Source organism: Mirounga angustirostris, unplaced genomic scaffold (genome assembly GCF_029215605.1).
Source record: "Mirounga angustirostris isolate CCGP_5_RB_7025 unplaced genomic scaffold, mMirAng1.0.hap1 SCAF_16, whole genome shotgun sequence".
Classification (NCBI taxonomy): domain Eukaryota; kingdom Metazoa; phylum Chordata; class Mammalia; order Carnivora; family Phocidae; genus Mirounga; species Mirounga angustirostris.
In genome coordinates this window covers 45,072,323-45,093,041 of record NW_026991724.1, presented here as the reverse complement: position 1 = coordinate 45,093,041, position 20,719 = coordinate 45,072,323, and the positions used below count along the sequence as shown (strand labels likewise).

At 38.8% G+C, this 20,719-nt stretch overlaps 1 protein-coding gene across 4 annotated transcripts in view; it reads right to left on the bottom strand.

Annotated features, from left to right (window-relative positions):
* Positions 1–13,214, bottom strand: part of LOC123855591 (zinc finger protein 569) — a 62,580-nt gene extending 49,366 nt beyond the window's left edge. The window contains exons 1-2 of one of the 4 annotated variants that reach the window (XM_064581330.1): positions 12,597–13,214; positions 10,762–10,915 (exon numbers count right to left, since the gene is read on the bottom strand). Coding sequence is in view for 2 of the 4 variants with exons in the window: in XM_045891350.3 (XP_045747306.1) it covers positions 10,762–10,766 (5 nt within the window). In the remaining 2 variants the exon portion in view is untranslated. The other 3 variants (XM_064581329.1, XM_045891350.3, XM_054511579.2) reach the window with 3 other exon arrangements.
* Between the last annotated feature and the right edge of the window lie 7,505 nt (positions 13,215–20,719).

Below are 20,719 nucleotides of genomic sequence, written 5' to 3'. Positions count from 1 at the left end.
TCCCGAGGACTTAAAACCAGAAGTTTGTACCTTTTGACTACCTTCACCTATTTCTCTCATCCTCTACCCTACCCTCTGCCTCTGGCAACCACCAGTCTGTTCTCTTTATCTATGAGCTTGGTATTTTAGGGTGGCGTTTGTCTATTTTTTTTTTAGATTTCACATATAAGTGAAATCATACAGTACTTCTCTTTCACAGACTTATTTCACTTAGCATAATGCCCTCAAGGTCCATCCGTGTTGTCACAAATGGCAAGATTTCTTTTTTTTTTTTTTGACAGAGAGAGATAGTGAGAGCAGGAACACAAGCAGGGGGAGTGGGAGAGGGAGAAGCAGGCTTCCCACAGAGCAGGGAGCCCGATGCGGGGCTCGATCCCAGGACCCTGGGATCATGACCTGAGCCGAAGGCAGACGCTTAACGACTAAGCCACCCAGGCGCCCCAAGATTTCATTCTTTCTTATGGCTGAATAATATCCCATTGTATGTATGTATACATTCATTCACACACACACACACACACACACACATTTTCTTTACCTATTCATCTATCAATGGGACACTTACGTTGCATCCATATCTTGGCTATCATAAATAATGCTGCAACAAACATGGGGTTACAAATATCTAAGTTAGTGTTTTTGTTTTCTTCAGATAAATACCAAGAAGTAGTACTGCTGGATCATATGGCATTTCTATTTTTATTGAGGAACCTCCATACTATTTTCCATACTGGCTCTACCAATTTACATTCCAATCAACAATGCATAAGTGTTTCCTTTTCTCTCCATCCTTGCCAACACTTGTTATTCCTTATCTTTTCAATAATAGCCATTCTAACAGGTGTGAGGTGACACCTTATTGTGGCTTTGATTTGCATTTCCCTAATCACTGAAGATCACTAATCACTGAATATCACTTTATCTTTTTATGTATCTGTTGGCCATATGTATGCCTTTTTTGGAAAAATGTCTATTTAGATCTCCTGCCCATTTTTAAAATTGGATATTGTGGGGTTTTATGCTATTGAGTTTTATGAGTTCTTTATATATTTTGGATATTAATTCCTTATCAGGTATGTGATTTGCAGATATTTTCTCCCCTGTAGTAGACTGCTTTTTCATTTTGTTGGTTTCCTTTGCTATGCATAAGCTTTTTAGTTTTATGTAGTCTCACTTGTTTTTAATTTTGTTACTTTTGTATCATAGGTTTTTAAACAACAAATTCAAATTTCATTAATAATACAATGATTCAGGTTATTTCTTATTGAGTAAATATTGGTAGTTTGTGTCTTTCAAAAAAAGTACCCATTTACCTAACACACTTACTGAAGAGACTTTCTTTTTTCCATTGGATATTCTTTCCTGCTTTGTTGAAGATAGTTGACCATATAGTTGTGGGTCCATTGGAGAATTCATGGACTTTGAGTATTTGTAGTATTCCTTTAGTGTCCCTTTCAAGGTCAGGTGAGTGAGACCCTGTCTTTCAACTCCAAAAATGGCAATTTGTGTTTTGTCTCCTTTTCTCATGGTCAGACCATCCAGAGGTTTAACAATTTTATTGATCTTTTCAAAGGACTAGTTTTGATTCATTGATTTTCTCCATTATTTGTTTGTTTTCAATTTTATTGAATTCTGCTGTAGTCTTTAATATCCATTTCTTTTTATTTGCTTTGGGTTTAATTTGCTCCTTTTCTCCCATAGTTTCTTAAGTGGAAGTCAGTACTGATTTGAGCTTTTTCTAATTACTTATAGCATTTTAGTACTATGAATTTCCCTCTAAGTACTGAGTTAGCTGTCCCACATGTTATGATATGTTGCATTTCCATTCAAAATATTTTTTAATTTCCTGTGAGATTTCCTCTTTGACTCATGGGCTATTTAGAAGTATGTTGTTTAATTTCCAAGTGTTTGAAGATGACCCAGATATCTTTCTGTTCTTGATTTCTAGCTTTATTCTGGAATGGTCTGAGAACACATTTTAAATGACTTCTATTGCTTTGAAATTACTAAAGTTTGTTTTATGGCCCAGAGTATGATCTATCTTGGTGAACGTTCATGTGTACTTGAGGAAGACACATATTTTGCTCTTGTTGGGTGGAGTGTTCTATAAAGATCATTAACATCTGAACACCAAAAAATTGACATTAAACACTTGAATGTTGGCTGATAAATGTTTGTTAGGTCTTCTATAACCTTACTGACCTTTTGCCTCCTTTTTTCATCAATTACTGAGAGAGGAGCTTTAAAGCTCCCAATTATAAGTGTGCATCTGTCTATTTCTCCTTTCAGTTCTATCAGGTTTTGCTTCATTTGTTAGCTACACCTACATTTTGGAACTGTCATGTCTTCTTAGAGAAGTGACCCCTTTATCATGACATAATGTCTCTTTTCATCCCTGATAATATTCCTTGTTTTGAAATCTACTTGTCTAATATTAAAATTGCTACTCTATCTTCCTTTTGGTTCATATATCTTTGATATGTTTTTCTCTGTCATTTCCTCTCAATGCATCAATCTTTATATTTAAAATGGGTTTCTCGTAAACAGCATTTAGGAGATCTTTTATCCAATGTTGCTAAACATCTTTATCTTTTAACTCGTGTGTTTAGATCAACATTTAACATAATCATTGGTATAGCTGGATTAAAATCTATCATCTTAGCTGTTTTCTATTTGCTCCATTTGTTCCGTTTCTTTGTCCCCACATTTTCTGCTTTGGCTTGGCTTGAGTACTTTTTATTATTCCATTTTTCTCTTGTACTGAATTATTATTTGTACCTCTTTAAAAAAATGTTAGTGGTTTCCCTAAGTTTTACAATATACTACACTGCTTTACTTGTACTAGAGTAAATTTATAATGATCCATTCCAAATTCCTCCCTCCCATCCTTTGTGCTATAGTTGTTGTAACATCTCAGACAAGATGTGCTAGTCATTGCAAATGTTATTTTTCTTCCTCCTTTGCAAAGAACTTACTGTGATATAGAGCAATTTGTTCAATTTCTGAACTACCATGTATTATTACCTCCTAAAATGAGCTCCAATACAGTTAAAATACACATAACAATTTAGGCATCGCCACCACCACCATCACCATCTATGACTGCCTGAATCCAAATTTTGCCTAATATCCAAAAATCATTGAAAGCCCTACCCCTGGCTACATTTACACAGCAATTCTCTAGATAGCCTGAGCTAACTTGCACACTGGGGGATTTGGCTCCATGGTGGTAACTGAGTATTTTATTTCCACCACCACCCCAACTTTTCCCCAGTCTTCACTCCACTACTTTCATGTGTCTGTGGATTCCATTTGGCAACAAATGTTTAAATCACATGCAGGATGTGCCATTTATAATTATGTGTCTTTCTTTAAAAGTAGAGAGCATTTATCAACTACACTCACATTTAAAAAATTTTTTTAAAAAAAGCTAAGAAAAGAAAAAAAAGCACTTGTTCCCTTTAAAAGCCACTGTATATCATTTCCCCACCACCTGGAAACCCTGTCCTGATTACTGATCAGCTCCATCATTCACTAAACCAATTCCTTCTTGTCCTTAAAGAAGTCAAATTAAGAACTACTTTGGGGCGCCTGGGTGGCTCAGCCGTTAAGCATCTGCCTTCAGCTCGGGTCATGGTCCCAGGATCCTGGGATCGAGCCCCTGCCTTCAGCTTGGGTCATGGTCCCAGGGTCCTGGGAGAGGGAGAAGCAGGACCCTGCTTAGCTGTTTTAAATGACTTCTATTGCTTTGAAATTGCAGGACCCTGCTTCTCCCTCTCCCACTCCCCCTGCTTGTGTTCCCTCTCTCTCTGTCAAAAAAAAAAAAAAAAAAAAAGAACTACTTTATCCCTTGACTGAGAGATCTCTCCCTCTCTGGATCTATTTTATTCCCATATTTAGGATGCTCAAAAAACACCAAGCAGGGTAAATACCAAAAATCCATACACAGGCATATCATGCAGAAATTAAAGAAAACCAAAAGAAAAAAAAAGAGAGAGAGAGAAAGAGAGAGAGAGAGAAATGATCAAAGAAGCCAGAGAAAAAGAACAACTTATGGATACAGCCACAAGGATAAGAATTACAGCAGAATTCTCATAAGAAACCATATAAGCAAAACAAGAGTGGAGTGAAATATTTAAAGTATTAAAAGAAAATCCCACCAACCTAGAATTCACTAACCGAGGAAATTACCCTTCAAAAGTGAAGGAAACTAATATTACACAGTATGTTAACTAACTGGAATTTAAATAAACATCTTTAAAAAAGGTGAAGGAGAAATAGGGACACCTGGGTGGCTCAGTCAGTTAAGTGTCTGCCTTCTTTAGGCAGAAGAAAAATGATATAGGTCAGAAACTTGGACCTACATAAAGAAAAGCAGCACATCAGAGAAGAAATAATGAAGGTAAAATAAAATCTTCTGGCTCTTTCATTTTTAATTTATCTAAAAGATAATGTTTATTGGGGGGCCTGGGTGGCTCAGTTGGTTAAGCATCTGACTTTGGCTCAGGTCATTATCTCAGGGTCCTGAGACTGAGCTCAGTGGGGAGTCTGCTTCTTCCTCTCCCTCTGCCCCTCCCCCTGCTCATGCACTCTCTCCGTAATAAATAAATAAAACCTTTAAATAAATAAATATAAAATATGTTTATTTAAAGAAATAATTGTACTAGGTGATTAGGTGCTTATATGCATTAGGTGATTATAGCACATGCATGAGTGAAATGATGACAGGAATGTCACAGGAATGAGAAGGTGGACTTGGGAATACAGTCAACCCTTGAACAACACAGGTTTGAACTGTGTAGTCTATTTATATAGGGATATTTTTCAGTAAATGCAGTACAGTAGTGTAAATGTATTTTCTCTTCCTCATGATTTTCTTTTTTTTTTTTTTTTTTAAGATTTTATTTATTTATTTATTTGAGACAGAGAGAATGAGAGACAGAGAGCATGAGAGGGAGGAGGGTCAGAGGGAGAAGCAGACTCCCTGCCGAGCAGGGAGCCCGATGCGGGACTCGATCCAGGGACTCCAGGATCATGACCTGAGCCGAAGGCAGTCGCTTAACCAACTGAGGCACCCAGGCGCCCTTCCTCATGATTTTCTTAACCTTTTCTCCAGCTTACTTTACTGTAAGAATACAGTGTATAATACAGATAACTTAAAAAAAAAAAAATGTGTTGGGGCGCCTGGGTGGCTCAGTCGTTAAGTGTCTGCCTTCGGCTCAGGTCATGATCCCAGGGTCTTGGGATCGAGCCCCACATCGGGCTCCCTGCTCTGCAGGAAGCCTGCTTCTCCCTCTCCCATTCCCACTGCTTGTGTTCCCTCTCTCACTGTGTCAAATAAATAAATAAAATCTTAAAAAAAAAAAAAATGTGTTAATCAACAGTTTGTGTTGTCAGTAAGGCTTCTGGTCAAGAGTAGGCTATTAGTAGTTAAGTTTTGGGGGAGTCAAAAATTATAGGTGGATTTTTGACTGCTCAGGACTTGACACCCCTAACTCCCACGTTGTTTAAGGGTCAACTGTACTCTGTTATAAAGTTCCCTGCACTATATCCAAACTACTATAGCATTTTGAAAGTGAACTTGGATTAGTTAAAAATATATATTGTAAACTCTAGAGTAACACCAATTTTCTTCTTAAAAGGATAAATGATATAGTAAAACAGTAGGCAAAATGGAAACATACAAAATGCTCAGTGAAAAACAGAAGTCAAAGGAAGGGAAAAAAAAGAAATAGCAAATGGAGCAAACAGAAAACAGTTACAAAGATGGTTGATATTAATGCAACTATATAAATAATCATATTAAGTCTAAATGGTCTAAACACACCAATGAAAAAACAGATTGTTAAGTGGATAAAAACACCAAGAACCTGGGGTGCCTGGGTGGCTCAGTCAGTTAAGTGTCCGACTCTTGAGCTCAGCTCAGGTCTAGATCTCAGGGTCGTGAGTTCAAGCCCCATGTAGGGCTCCAATCTGGGCGTGGAGCCTACTTACACCAAGACCCAACTATATGTGCCTACAAGAAACACATTTTAAATATAAACATTCAGACAGGTGAAAAGTAAAGGAATAGGAGTGACATCAGCAAAAATGTAAGAGTAGGAAACTCTAGGCTTCCATGTCTGCCCAGAAACTGAAAGAGCTGGCAAAACCTGTCAGAATCAACCTTACAGTAACTCTGGAAAATAGTTAAAGGTTATAAAGTAAATGCTTAAACAGGAGAGGTGAATTAAACACAGTAGGAGATCTGTGTGGCATTTTAACTAACCTATTCACAATCACAAAAGCAAGAAAAACACTAAGGTACTAGGAATATTGCAAACAAAAGCTGTGTAAGAGCCTAATCAAGAAAATTTATTCAATTTATTGATGTTCATAAAAGTAGTGTTAATAAATACCATGCTTAAAAATAGAAGTGAGCATGACAAAGATAACACTTTTCCCATTATCTATAAAATTAATATAATTCCAATAACAATTCAAAAAACGTTTTTTATTCAACTTGTCAAGCCAATCTTCAAACTTAAGATGAGCTGAGAACACTGAGATTTAAAAAACATGGAAACTGTAAGCTAAAATTTATCTAAGAGGGATGGCATGAATATACACACATTAAGCATATTTGCTCATATTAAAAAATGAAATGTGACACTAAAACATTTTTAAAAGTTACTAAAAAAAAAAAAAAAAAGAGTAGAGAGAAACAAGATGGTAGAGGCAAAAGAGAATATAAACAAGACTTCTTGACCTTTTCTGACAATGTTATGAAACTAGAAGTTGACCACAAGAAAAAATCTTGAAAGACCACAAATACATGGAGGTTAAACATGCTACTAAACAACGAATGGGTCGGGGTGCCTGGGTGGCTCAGTCGGTTAAGCATCTGCCTTCGGCTCAGGTCATGATCCCAGGGTCCTGGGATTGAGCCCCGTGTCGGGCTCCCTGCTCAGTGCAGAGTCGGCTTCTCCCTCTCCCGCTGCCCCTCCCCCACTTGTGATCACGCACACAGATAAATAAAATCTTCAAAAAACAAAACAATGAATGGGTCAACAAGGAAATCAAAGAAGAAATTTTTAAAAAATACTTGGAAACAAACGAAAATAAAAACACAATGGTTCAAAACCCCTGGGATGCAGCAAAAGTAGTCCTACGAGGGAAGTATACAGCAATACAGGCCTACCTTAAGAAGCAAGAAAGCAGAGGGCGCCTCAGTGGCTCAGTTGGTTAAGCGACTGCCTTTGGCTCAGGTCTTGATTCTGGACTCCCAGGATCGAGTCCCAGGATCGAGTCCCAGGATCGAGTCCCGCAGCAGGCTCCCGCTTCTCCCTCTGACCCTCCCCGCTCTCATGCTTTCTCGCTCTCAAATAAATAAATAAAATCTTAAAAAAAAAAAAGGCAAGAAAGCAGAACACCACGAAGCCTAAAGCCATCAGAAGGAAGGAAATAATAAAGAGTAGAGCAGAAATAAATGACACAGACACAAAAAACAATAGAACAGATCAATGAAACCAGGAGCTGGTTCTTTGAAAAAATCAATAAAATTGATAAACATCTTGCCAGAATTACTGAGAGAAGAAGAGAAAGGACTCAAATAAATAAAATCACAATGAGAGAGGAGAAATAACAACCAATACCATAGAAATAAAAACATGGATGGATAGACGAGCAAATAAAACATACAAAAATAAAACCAAAGTAAAAATTGGGTAATTCTAAACTTTTAGAATTTGAAATAGCAATATGAACTCATTAAGAATATATTTCCTGCTACAAAATTAATGAACACTGAAAACATGCCAAGTGAAGGAAGCCAGTCACAAAAGATGACATATTGTATGATTTCATTTATATGAAATGTCTAGAATAGGCAAATTTATAGAGACAGAAAGCTGATTAGTGGTTGATTAAACTGGGATGAGGGAGGGGAACAGGACACTGACTGCTAATGGGTATTTCTTTTAGTAGGGACAAAAGTGCTCTAAAATTACATTATGGTAATGGGTGTATCTGTGAATTTTTTAAAGAAAACACTGAATTATACACCCTAGATGGATAAAATGTATCAAACTGTTAAAAAATAAAAAGGGGGTGCCTGGGTGGCTCAGTCGGTTGAGCATCCGACTTTGATTTCAGCTCAGGTCATGATCTCAGGGTGGTGGGATCAAGCCCCGAGTCAGGTTCTGTGCTCGGCACGAAGTCTGTTTGTCCCTCTCCCTCTGCTCCTCCCCCCAACACTCTCTCTCTCTCTCTAAAGTAAATAAATAAGATCTTTTAAAAATTAAAAAAAAATAAAAATAATGTATTTCCTAGCTCTGTCCACCAAGAAAAAAAAGTTAGAAACAATGACCGTGCCAGTAACAATAAGCCTGTAACTGTGGTCTCAAAATATCATTTCCCAATAAAAGGAATCAGGGCACCATAAAGAAATGCTTGATTCCATGCCTAGGGCAGGAAATGTTCAAAATGATCTTGGAATAACCTTTCATACCAGAAATGTAGAACACTATCAAAGACTTCTGGAGATGTGTTGGAAAGACTTATAAACCATCTCAAAGAGATAACCAAAGATGGGAAAATTTGAGCTTCACAAAGAAAATAACCACAATGGTTTGAATCATACCAAATATGTTAAAATCTATGCATATATAACAGTAAAATAATAACTCACTGGAAAATGCTAAGGAACCAATTCAATAGCCTGAAACCTATAAAGGGAAAGAATCAATTTATTCTGCTTTTCTTGTAAAAACTTTCCTCAAGGTAACCAAAGAATTGATGACAGAAATTTTTTCTTTAAAAAATATTCCAGCCAGTAAATGAAGGGATATAAAACTCAAATACCATCATTTTGTAACCCCTACTGAAATATAGCTAATAATCTTCCATGTTTTCTTAAACTGGTATGGTGGTAAAAAGAAGGATTGTTCTATTATGAAAACATTTGACAACTAAAGGGAAAAATACCCTCCTCTCTGCCTTACTTCCTCTAGTATTTCTTTTTTTTTTTTTTTAAGATTTTATTTATTTATTTGAGAGAGAGAGAATGAGAGAGAGAGAACACGAGAGGGGGTAGGGTCAGAGGACGAAGCAGACTCCCTGCCGAGCAGGGAGCCTGATGTGGGACTCGATCCAGGGACTCCAGGATCATGACCTGAGCCGAAGGCAGTCGCTTAACCAACTGAGCCACCCAGGCGCCCTCCTCTAGTATTTCAACCGAACAATTCTCCAACCCCATCAGAAACTTCCTTCGTTCTACCAATTTTCCACTGTCCCTCACCTTCCTATCCTGACTTTTCTACCTACCTGGCCTAAAATTCACAATCAATTTAATTAATTCCTGCCAACTTAGACACTCTTGCCTCTCACATTATTCCTAATTAGTTCATGAAACAAACACTCTGATTAAATCCAACTCCATCTACCCCTCCATTTCCCTCCCCTCTTCCATTTAAAGAAAAACCTGAGTTGTCTATACTTGGTATCTCCATTTTTTTTTCTCCATTTCTCTCTTTAGCCCCATACTCTGCTGAAACTGCTCTTCAGGATCACCAACGACTTTCATGTTGCTAATGTCAACATCCCTTTCTCAGTCCCCATTTTACTTGGCCTATCAGCAGCACTGACACAGTTCTTATTAACACACATTTTTCCTTTGGTTTCCAGTATATCAAACTCACCTAGCTTCCCTCCAACCATTCAAGCTAGTTCCTTTCAGTCCTTTTTGCTGGTTCCTCTCATTTCCCAGACTTTGTTGGAGTGACCCCGAGGTAAGTCCTTCACCTCTACCTTCTTCTACCTACCCTACCCTCTAACTGATTTCATTCAGTCCATTCGCTTTAAATATCATCTATATACTGATAATTCCCAAATTTATGTCTTCAGCCTAGATCTTAGATCGTTCTTTTGAACTTCAGACTTGTATATCCTACTGCCAACTTAATATCTCTACTTGAATATCTAGTGGACACCTCATGCTTCATACACCAAATTCCAAACTGAAATCTATCTCCCTATGCCCCAAGTCAGTTTTTCCTACTTTCGTTCCTTTCTCAGTTAATGATAACTCCATTCTTGAAGTTGCTCAGATTAAAAAATATTGTGTCATCTTGTCACACATTCCACATCAGATTTCCATCAGCAAATTGTATCATCTCTATCTTCAAATTATATCTAATGCATGATGACTTCTCACCATTTTTACTACTCTAGTCCAAGTCATTGACATCTTTTCCCTAGATTATTGTAATTATTGTGTTGTATTCCTAACTGGTCTCTCTGCTTCTGCCCTTGCCCCCCACCCCATCCTTCCTCCTGTAGTACTCTTATCAGAGCAGCCAAAGTGATCCACTTATATCATAAGCAAATAATATCACTCCCATAATCAAAACTCTCTAACAGCTTCCCATCTCATTCACAGTAAAAGCCAAAATCATAATATAGCCTATCCAGATCCAACCTGATCTGCCCTCCTTTCCTCCATTTACCCTCTCTCATTTCACTAGTCTTCATCTCATTTGCTCTATTTCAGTCACACCAACCTCTTTGCTGTTAACAGGTATGTTCCCACCTCAGAACTTTTGTAACTGTTGTTCACGCTGCCTGGAATAACCTTTCCTCAATTATATGCGTGAACAGCTCCTTTACTTCCTTCAAATCTTTATTATTACCTTTTCAGGATGCCTTCCCTGGCTACCCCATCTAAACTCTTAATTCCCTTCTCTAATTCTAGATGTCCTTGTATGTTATATTTAACTCACTTACCTCATTTATTATCTGGCCCACAACAATGTAAGTACCATGACAGCAGAGTTTCTCTTTTGCTCAATGCTGTATCTGAAGCATCTAGAATTGTTCCTGTCACACAGACAGCATTCAATAAATGGTGGGTTGATGAATAAATGAATACTTGAAGAACCTAGAAAATAAATTTGAAAACAATACTGCTTTAGAAAAATATTTTAGAAAATACATAAGTCACACAAAAAGATTTTTAAAATGCTTGACCAATAGTAACCAAACAACTGCAAATTAATTTTACATCTATGAAGTTAGCAAAGATTACTAATAGTAGATAACCATTGTTATCAAGGGTGTATGAATACAGGCAATCTTATACTATGCCAATAATAATGTAAATTAGGGGCACCTGGGTGGCTCAGTTGTTAAGCGTCTGCCTTCGGCTCAGGTCATGATCCCAGGGTCCTGGGATCGAGCCCCGCAGCGGGCTCCCTGCTCGGCGGGAAGCCTGCTTCTCCCTCTCCCACTCCCCCTGCTTGTGTTCCCTCTCTCATTGTGTCTCTACCTCTCTCTGTCAAATAAATAAATAAAATCTTTTAAAAAAATAATAATAAATTATTTGAACCTTACAGGAGAATAATTGGATAGACTTAGGGAGTTGTTTTTTTTTTTTTTTTTAAGATTTTATTTATTTATTTGACAGAGAGAGAGACAGCGAGAGAAGGAACACAAGCAGGGGGAGTGGGAGAGGGAGAAGCAGGCTCTCCGCTGAGCAGGGACCCCGATGTGGGGCTCGATCCCAGCGGAAGGCAGACGCTTAACGACTGAGCCACCCAGGCACCCCTAGACTTAGGGAGTCTTTAATATGCACATATTGACCTATCAGTTCCACTTCTAGGAGCCTGCCCCCTCCCCCTCAAATTAGAAAAGTGCATTATAACATGTGACAACTAGTTGCTGATAAACACATTGTTCATAATGGCAAGAAACTGGAAAAAACAAATTACCCATCAACAGGAAATGTATTAAAATGTATAGCATGAAAAACTTTAAAATGACGACATAAATTTATAACTATTTAGATGGAAAGATATTGTGTATTATTAAATGACAAAGGTAGGTTACAGAAGTGTACGTATAGTGTAATACTAATTTCCAAGCTATTATACACATACATATTAATATATGAAAGCATGTGTATGTATTCGCAGAGGGGGGGAAAGATGGGAAGTGAATTTTGATAGTTGCTGGCAGACTTATGAATGATTTCTGTTTTCTTTGAGCTTTTCTGCATTTTGCGATTTGGGGCGGGCAGTCGGGGGCAAGGAGCAAGAAGTTAGTACGCACACAAAACAACGTAGCTAATACACAAAAATAAAATTTAAGACAAATAAATACTAAAAGTGTTGGGGGCACTGATAGCTCTCATAAAAACGCATTTCCAATGACCATAAAGCAAAGCAAAGAAGCCCTGATACAAACAGCCGCACAAATCTACACACGCAACCGTGCTCTACCTCTCATCACGGAGTTTCTCATGCACTCACGAACCCACATCACGCACGTTCGCATCCACGTTCATAATGAAACATAAAAGGAAAAGCACACCCCCAAAATGCGCTCCCACACACGTTCTCACGGCCACACTCAGTCACAGACAAATGTCTGGCAAACGGTCCTATCACTCCCCACACTCACAGTCCTTCACGCGCCACTCCCCCGTCGGCCTCAGGGAACCATCCGCACCGGCACAGCCCTGCCGGCATCCTCCTCCAACACAGGCACGGGGTCCGCAGGCCCCTACTCCCAACCAGCACAAAGGGTCCCAGACACGGAGCTGGCGGCCTCCGAAGACTCACCACGCAGCCCGCGGACACAGGCCCAGTTCCACAGCTCAACGCCGCCCAAGCGGCCCCGCCGGTGCGGACCGAGTCAGAGACGCCTCTAAGGTCAACGCCGGCTGCGGCTGAGGGCAGCACGAGCCTCGGTCCGTTAGACGCCGGACAACACTTCCCAGAGGCCCCTGCGGCTCAAGGGGCGGGTCGGCTTTTCCGCCGGCGAGTAGCCGGAATAATCTACCGCTGCGGCTAAGGACGCCCGGGTCTGCCGAGGAGGTTCAGCTGAGTTTTGCTGCAGCTGCTTCGCTTGAGCCCGGCACTCCGCTCGGAGCCCGGGAGTGCAACTTGGTGCTGAGAAGAATCTGGAAATGTTCGCAACTTTCAGGCTACGGACTACATTTCCCAGAGGCCTTCACGGCCAAGTCACTTTTCTGCGAAAAGTCTCTTTCTCCTTGTGGTTGGCTGGGTCTCCTGTTCCCGGGTTATGGTGCCTGATCCGTGAAGGAAGCACCGCTGAGTCGGTTTGGTTCCGTCCGGTCCAGGCCCCACCTGGACTTCAGGGGAGTGAAGGTGTGGGAAAAAATCAGGGGCCTGTGGCCGGACCAGCTTGAGCCTCAAGCTTCTGGCGGCAGTCAGAAAAGAGAGGCGTGGCGTTGTGTGACCGTGTACGGGAGATACTGGCCGTGGAGCTTGGGGTAGGGCGTCTAAGGAGTGGAGAGACTCTGAGCTCCAGTGACTTTGGGGGTCGTGCGAATTTGCGACCATTTGTGTGACCATGGTCGCGTTGTATGTTCTTGTGACCGTTTGATTCCGACCCCGCAGTTTTTTCAGAGACTGTGTGCTTGTGTTAATTCTTTGTGTTTCTGCTTTTCTGACTGGCCCCTGTTACAGTATTGAAACTTAAAGGTTACCCCGATAAACCACAGCCGCCAAGATAATAAATGGGAGGAATTTTAGAGGTTTGTGAATCCGTATTACTGAAACACCCAAGCTTTTTAATTCTGTGTTAGTCCACATTCGGTGTGTGTCACATGGACAAAGGTGATACTGGTAATTTAGAAAGATATTGTTGAAGAGGGCAAAGACATTGAGTCATCAAATGGAATTCTAAGTAGCCGCAACATCGGGAGTGAAAAGTGTACGGGACAAAGCAGGGAAAGAACCAGGAGCAAAAACCTAAAAATCTGGCAAACCAGACTAGATGTCACTTCTGCCCTAAAGATCTCATTCTTTTTTTCAGCATTTCATGTGGGTTCGGCTCTGACTTCAGAAAAATTAAAAAACAGTTGACAATGAGAGTTGAAGACTCTGCAATAATTTTGCAGTAGAAACTAAAATGGAGAAAATGTCTATGTAAACACTAGCCCAATGCTTTTCTGCCATGGTATGTTGGCAAAGAGAACAAAATGCCGCAGACTACAGCATGCTAAGTATCAGAGGCTTGTGGTTGTTGAAGGTATGGGAGAGGCTTCTGACTCAGAAGCTTACCATGAAGCTATATAAAAGCCATATGATGGGGCGCCTGGGTGGCTCAGTCGTTAAGCGTCTGCCCTTGGCTTAGGTCATGATCCCAGAGTCCTGGGATCAAGTCCCACATCAGGCTCCCCGCTCAGCGGGAAGGCTGCTTCTCCCTCTCCCACTCCCCCTGCTTGTGTTCTGTCTCTCACTGTGCCTTTCACTGTCAAATAAATAAAATCTTAAAAAAAAAAAAAGGCCATATGACTATGTTACCTCTAGGATGCAGAAGATAGTCTTTCACGAGATGATAAAGGGCATTTTTTCCGAGTAGTGTGAATCTGTGTCTGGGGAGGGACAAGAGAGTCCCAGTCAAACACTACATGAGAGAGAACATGTCCCCCAATAAGTTTTGCTTGTCTTTTGTCTCTACCAATAATTTTTTTTCTGTCTACTTAAAGAATTATTTTTGCTTATCATTTTGTTGAGATGATAAAAGAACAGTTAGTTTTCTATGTCCCTCCAGCTTCCTGATTTTCTATAGTTGTAGATTTGTCTATTTCTCCTTTTATTTCTGTTAACTTTGCTTTACATATTTTGAATATCTCTCATGGATGATAGATATTTTGAGTTGTGATAACTTTTCTTATGGATTGATCCAACAGGATATTATGGAATTTACTCTTTATTTATAATAATTGCTTTTTTATCTTAGTCTATTTTGATATTACTATAGTTTCACCACCCTTCTTTGGGTTAGTGCATGGTTTATCTCTTTCTACTCTTTTGCTTTTAACCTGGTTTATTTTTAAGGTGTGTCTGTTATTAAACAGCATTATTTAAAAAATAATGACAATCTTACTCTTTAATTTGACATATTTAGTGAATTTACATTTAATGTATTTGGGTTTTGGTCTACTACTTTAGAATTTATTTTCTTTTTGGCCTGGCTTTTTTAAAATTTCATTTTTTTTATTTGAGATAATTCTAGATTTGCATGCAGTTGTAAGAAATAATTCAGAGATCCCATGTGCCCTTTATCCAGTTTCTCCCAGTGGTAACATCTTCCAAAATTATATATAATATCACAACCTGGATATTGACATTGATGCGGTCAAGATTTAGAATATTTTCATCATCACGAATATACTCCATGTGTACTTTTGTAGCCACACCCACTTCCTTTCTGCCCACAGCCGCCTCCTTAAGGCTGGGCAACCCTAATCTGTTCTCCCATCTCTGTAATTTTACCTTTCAAGAATATTAGATAAATGGAATGATAAAATATGTAATTTAAACATTGGTTTTTCATGGAGTTTAGTTCCCTGGAGATTCAGATATGTTGTTACATGTTTAAGTAATTCATTCCTTTTTATTGCTGAGTAGTACTCCATGTGGATATACTACACTTTCTTTAGTCAATCACTTATTGAAGGACATGTATTGTTTCCAACTTTTGGCCATTATAACTAAAGCTGCTATACACATTCATGTACAATTTTTTGTGTGAATATAAATTTTCATTTCTTTTAGGTAAACACCTAGGAAAGGTTTTAGAAGGAATTTGTCAATTTATACCAAAAACAGAAATAAAAAAAAAAAAAACCCTGAGATATTGAGATTGTGTTGAAAATACAGATGAATTTGGGAAGAATTGACATCTTTAAAATGGTGAATCTTGTGACCCATGAACACAGTATATATCTCCATTTATTTAGATCTTCTTTCTCTCAGGAATATTTTGTAGTTTTTTACATAAAGGTAATGAAATCTTTTGTCAGATTTACCCCTATTTCAGAGTTTTTGATGCTATTGTAAATGGCATTTTAAAAAATTTCGATTTCCGGGCGCCTGGGTGGCTCAGTTGGTTAAGCGACTGCCTTCGACTCAGGTCATGATCCTGGAGTCCCGGGATGGAGTCCCGCATTGGGCTCCCTGCTCAGCAGGGGGTCTGCTTCTCCCTCTGACCCTCCTCCCTCTCATGCTCTCTGTCTCTCATTCTCTCTCTCTCAAATAAATAAATAAAATCTTAAAAAAAAAAAATTTCGATTTCCAATTGTTCCTTGCCAGCATATAGAAATACAATTGGTTTTTGTATGTTGATCTTATAGCCTATTACTTTGCTAAAGTCATTTAGTGTTTCTACTAGAATTTTGGAGATTCCATTGGATTTTCTACATAGGTGATCTTGTCACCTGTGAAAAACATCGGTACCTATTCCTATCTGTTGCGAATAGTGATACCCGTTTCTTTTCCAATCTGCAGGTACCACCCACAAAATTTGGTTGGGATGTTAAGACTGATGAACACACACACACACACACACACACACACACACCAAGCGGGTTATGAAAAGTTTTATTACTGACATAATGAAGCTTCCTAGAAAAGCAGGGCAGGCTTCCCAAGAAAGTCTGTAAGTGGTTTGCAAAAGCAAGGAACTGAAATTGGCAGGGAGTTTTTTCGTCAGAGGCTTGTGTGGTTTAAATCTCCTGCAAGTGCCAAAGGAGGGAGGACCTGAGCTTGTGGGGCACAAGAGAAAGGAGTGACGCTTAAAAGCCAGGAGTTTCGGGTGCCTGGGTGGCTCAGTTGGTTAAGCGACTGCCTTCAGCTCGGGTCATGATCCCAGGGTCCTGAGATCGAGTCCCACATTGGGCTCCCTGCTCTGCGGGAAGCCTGCTTCTCCCTCTCCTACTCCCCCTGCTTGTGTTCCCTCTCTCGCTGTGTCTCTCTCTGTCAAATAAATAAATAAAATCTTTAAAAAAAAAAAAAAAAAAGCCAGGAGTTTCTGCCACTCCTGGGGCTGCTTGCATGTTCCTTCAGTGCACACCTGGTGAAGCAGCAGCTGAGGAGACTCAAGATCTCACCGCGGCTGGCAAACAGCGCATTGAAGGAGTCAAGACCAAGAACAATGATCATATTCATTTGAGGTGGGAGAACAGGATGGTCCCGTGGGTGCAATTTTAAGATTAAGAGGGCATACAATACTTAATAAACGAATGAAAGCCTATTGTGAACAATAGGGTTTGTTAACGAGGTGAATTAGGTTCTGATTTGACAGGCAGCCAATCAGTGAAACAGACTCATCTGCACAGTTGGAAATGGAGGATTAAAACATAATTGATGTGTTCTAGCAGCAGACAGGGGATGCCTACTAAAAAAGGATCTGCTACGTTACTCCAGAGCTCTGTTTCTCCAGACAAAGAAGAAATTCTCAATTAGAAAAATGCGATCTGGTTCCACCACATTTTAACTACTACCGTATGGTTTTCTCTAGTCTTTCATTTTCCTCTTCCTTATTCCTTTACTGTACATAAAGGAACTGGTGTATGTGCATGAGCATATTGCTTTAAAAAAAAACTAAATGGCTGATGGTATGTTTTGATTAACATCAAATGGAGATGGGATGGAGAAAAATACTGGTTCTGTGAAAATACCCCCTTTCCATTAGTGCTATACTCTTCAGCTTTTATCTTTATATTCTGTAAGTTATTTTGCTGTTTAACAAAAAACAGAACAACAAAAATCCTTGTATACCTTGTTTGGATAATTTTAATGTTTTTTCATTTATCATTGTTAAACCAAGGATAATTTTATAACTTCTTTTTTTTTTTTTTAAAGATTTTATTTATTCACTTGACAGAGAAAGAGACAGCGAGAGCAGGAACACAAGCAGGGGGAGTGGGAGAGGGAGAAGCAGGCTTCCTGCCGAGCAGGGAGCCTGATGTGGGACTCGATCCCAGGACCCTGGGATCATGACCTGAGCCGAAGGCAGACGCTTAATGACTGAGCCACCCAGGCGCCCCTATAACTTCTTTGTACATAGCTGTTACATGTAAGGCAATCTGTCTTTAAGATAGGATAAATTACTCTAAAAGAAATGAATCCTAGATAGTTTTCCCTTTGTGTCAAGTGTCTTGTTTAAAAAAAAAAAAAAAATTGTGGGTTTTTTTTTTTAAGAGCTATGAGCAAACACCAAAAAATGGAATTAGACTCTTCATTACATTATCAAATCTGTATGCTGTTTATTTCTTTTCCTGATTTCACTGGCAAAAACTTTAAATACAAGATTGAATAGAAGTGGGGATATCTTTGTCATGTACCTGATCTTAGAGGGAAAGTATTCAGTGTTGTTCTATTAGGTGAAATGGTAGCTAAAAGGCTTTTGCTAGATGGCCTTCATTTAGTTAAGAAGGCTTTTTTTCTTAGGGTGCCTGGATGGCTCAGTCATTAAGTGTCTGCCTTTGGCCCAGGTCATGATCCCAGGGTCCTGGGATCGAGTTCCGCATAGGGCTCCCTGTTCGGCAGGAAGCCTGCTTCTCCCTCTCCCACTCCCCCTGCTGGTGTTCCTGTTCTCGCTCTCTCTCTCCCTGTCAAATAAATAAATAAAATCTTAAAAAAAAAAAAGTTTTTTTTCTTTTTCTGATAAGTATTTATCAAGAATGGATGTTGATTTTTGTCAAATGCTTTTTCTGCATCTACTGAGATGTTAATATTGACTTTCTCCTTTAGTTCATTAATATGGTGAATTACACTGGGTTTCAAATCTTAAACCAATCTTAGGTTCCTGGGGTAGACACCACCCGGCCATTGTGCATTATCACTTTTATATACTGTTGGATTCAATTTGCTGAAGTTTTATTAATAGGTTCATGAGGGATGTTGGTCTGTAGTTTGGGGGATGGGGCGCTAATATTTTTGTCTAGATAACTCCTAGAGTGAGTTGGGAAGATTTTTCCATCTTTTTGGTATCCTGAAAGAGTATATATAGAATTATCATTTTTTTCCTTAAATGCTTAAGAGAATTTTAAATGTTTACTAGAAATTAAAATTAAATAGAAATGTGTAATCAAATTTACCAGGGAAGCTATCTGGGACTGGTTTTTTTTTTTTTGTAGGAAGGTTTTTGATTACAAATGCAATTTATTTAAATAGATGTAAGGTTTTTCAGGTTAACTGCTTTCTTTAGTAAGGTTTAATAGTTTGTGTCTGTCAAGAAATCTTTCTATTTCGGGGCACCTGGGTGGCTCAGTTGTTAAGCGGCTGCCTTCAGCTCAGATCATGAGGTCCTGGGATCGAACCCTGCACTGGGCTCCATGCTCGGCAGGAAGCCTGCTTCTCCCTCTCCCCCTCCCCCTGCTTGTGTTCCCTCTCTCGCTCTGTCTGTCAAATAAATAAAATCTTTAAAAAAAAAAAAAAGAAATCTTTCTATTTCATCTAAGTTGTTTATTGGATTAAAGTTGCTATGATATACTATGTTGTCCTTTTAATATTTGTAGAATCTGTAGTGATGTCACCTCTCTCATTCCTGGTATGCGTAGTTTGTTATTTCCCTTTCTTTCCTGATCAGTCTGGCTAGTTTTATCATATTTATTAATCTCAAAGAATTACCTTTTAGTTCCACTGATTTATCTTTATTTTTCAGTTTTCTATTTCATTGATTTCTGCTCTGATATTTATTATTTCCTTTGTTTTTTACTTACATTATGTTTAATTTTCCTTTTCCTAGTATGTTAAAGTGGAAAATGAAGTCTTAGATTTGAGACTTTGATTTCTTCTTTGCTAACATAGTATTTGATTCTATAAATTTCCCCCTGAATACTGCTTCAGTGGCATCCCATAATTTTTATATGTTTTGATTTTCTTTTGGGTCAAAATACTTTCTAATTTCTTTTTGATTTCTTCTTTAATCCATGGGTTATTTAAAAATGTATATGTTTCCACATGTTAGAGAATTAACCACATATTTTTTAGCTACTGATTTCTTTTTTTAAAGAAAGATTTTTTATTTATTCATCTGAGAGAGACAGAGAGAGTGAGCGAGAGCATGAGCAGGGGGGAGGGTCAGAGGGAGAGGGAGAGGCAGACTCCCCGCTAAGCAGAGAGTCCGACATGGGGCAGACTCCTAGGACCCTGAGATCATGACCTCAGCCTAAGGCAGATGCTTAACTCAGCTATTGATGATTTCTAATTCAGTTTCATTTTGGAAAGAAGTTTGTTTTGTGTTTCAGAATATATTCTATCTTTGTAAATGCCCCATGTGCACTTGAAAAATAGGATTTTTTTTTTTTTTTTTTTGCTGTTGTTGGTTGTAGTGCTCTGTAAATATCAATTAGCTCAAATGACAGTGTTTTTCAAATCTTCTATGTTTTAGCTTATTTTCTCAGTCTACTTCTTCTAGCAATTACTGAGAGTGGTATTGGAATCTCTGACTTACCATTGTGGATTTATCTCTTCCTTTCAGTTTAATCAGTTGTTGTTTCATGTATTTTGATGGGTGCATAAACATTTATGATTGTTATTTTCTCTTGATTAACTGACCTTCGTTATTATAGAATGATCTTCTTTATCCCTATATTTTTTGTTCTGAAATCTACTTTGTAGATATTAATACAGCTACTCCAGTTTTTTTTTTTTTTTAAGATTTTATTTATTTATTTGACAGAGAGAGACACAGCGAGAGAGGGAACACAAGCAGGGGGAGTGGGAGAGGGAGAAGCAGGCTCCCCGCAGAGCAGGGAGCCCGATGCAGGACTTGATCCCAGGACCCTGGGATCATGACCTGAGCTGAAGGCAGTCGCTTAACCAACTGAGCCACCCAGGCGCCCTACTCCAGTTTTTTTTAACAGCTTTATTGAGATATAGCTCACATGTCATACAATTCACCCTTTAAAGTGTACAATTCAACT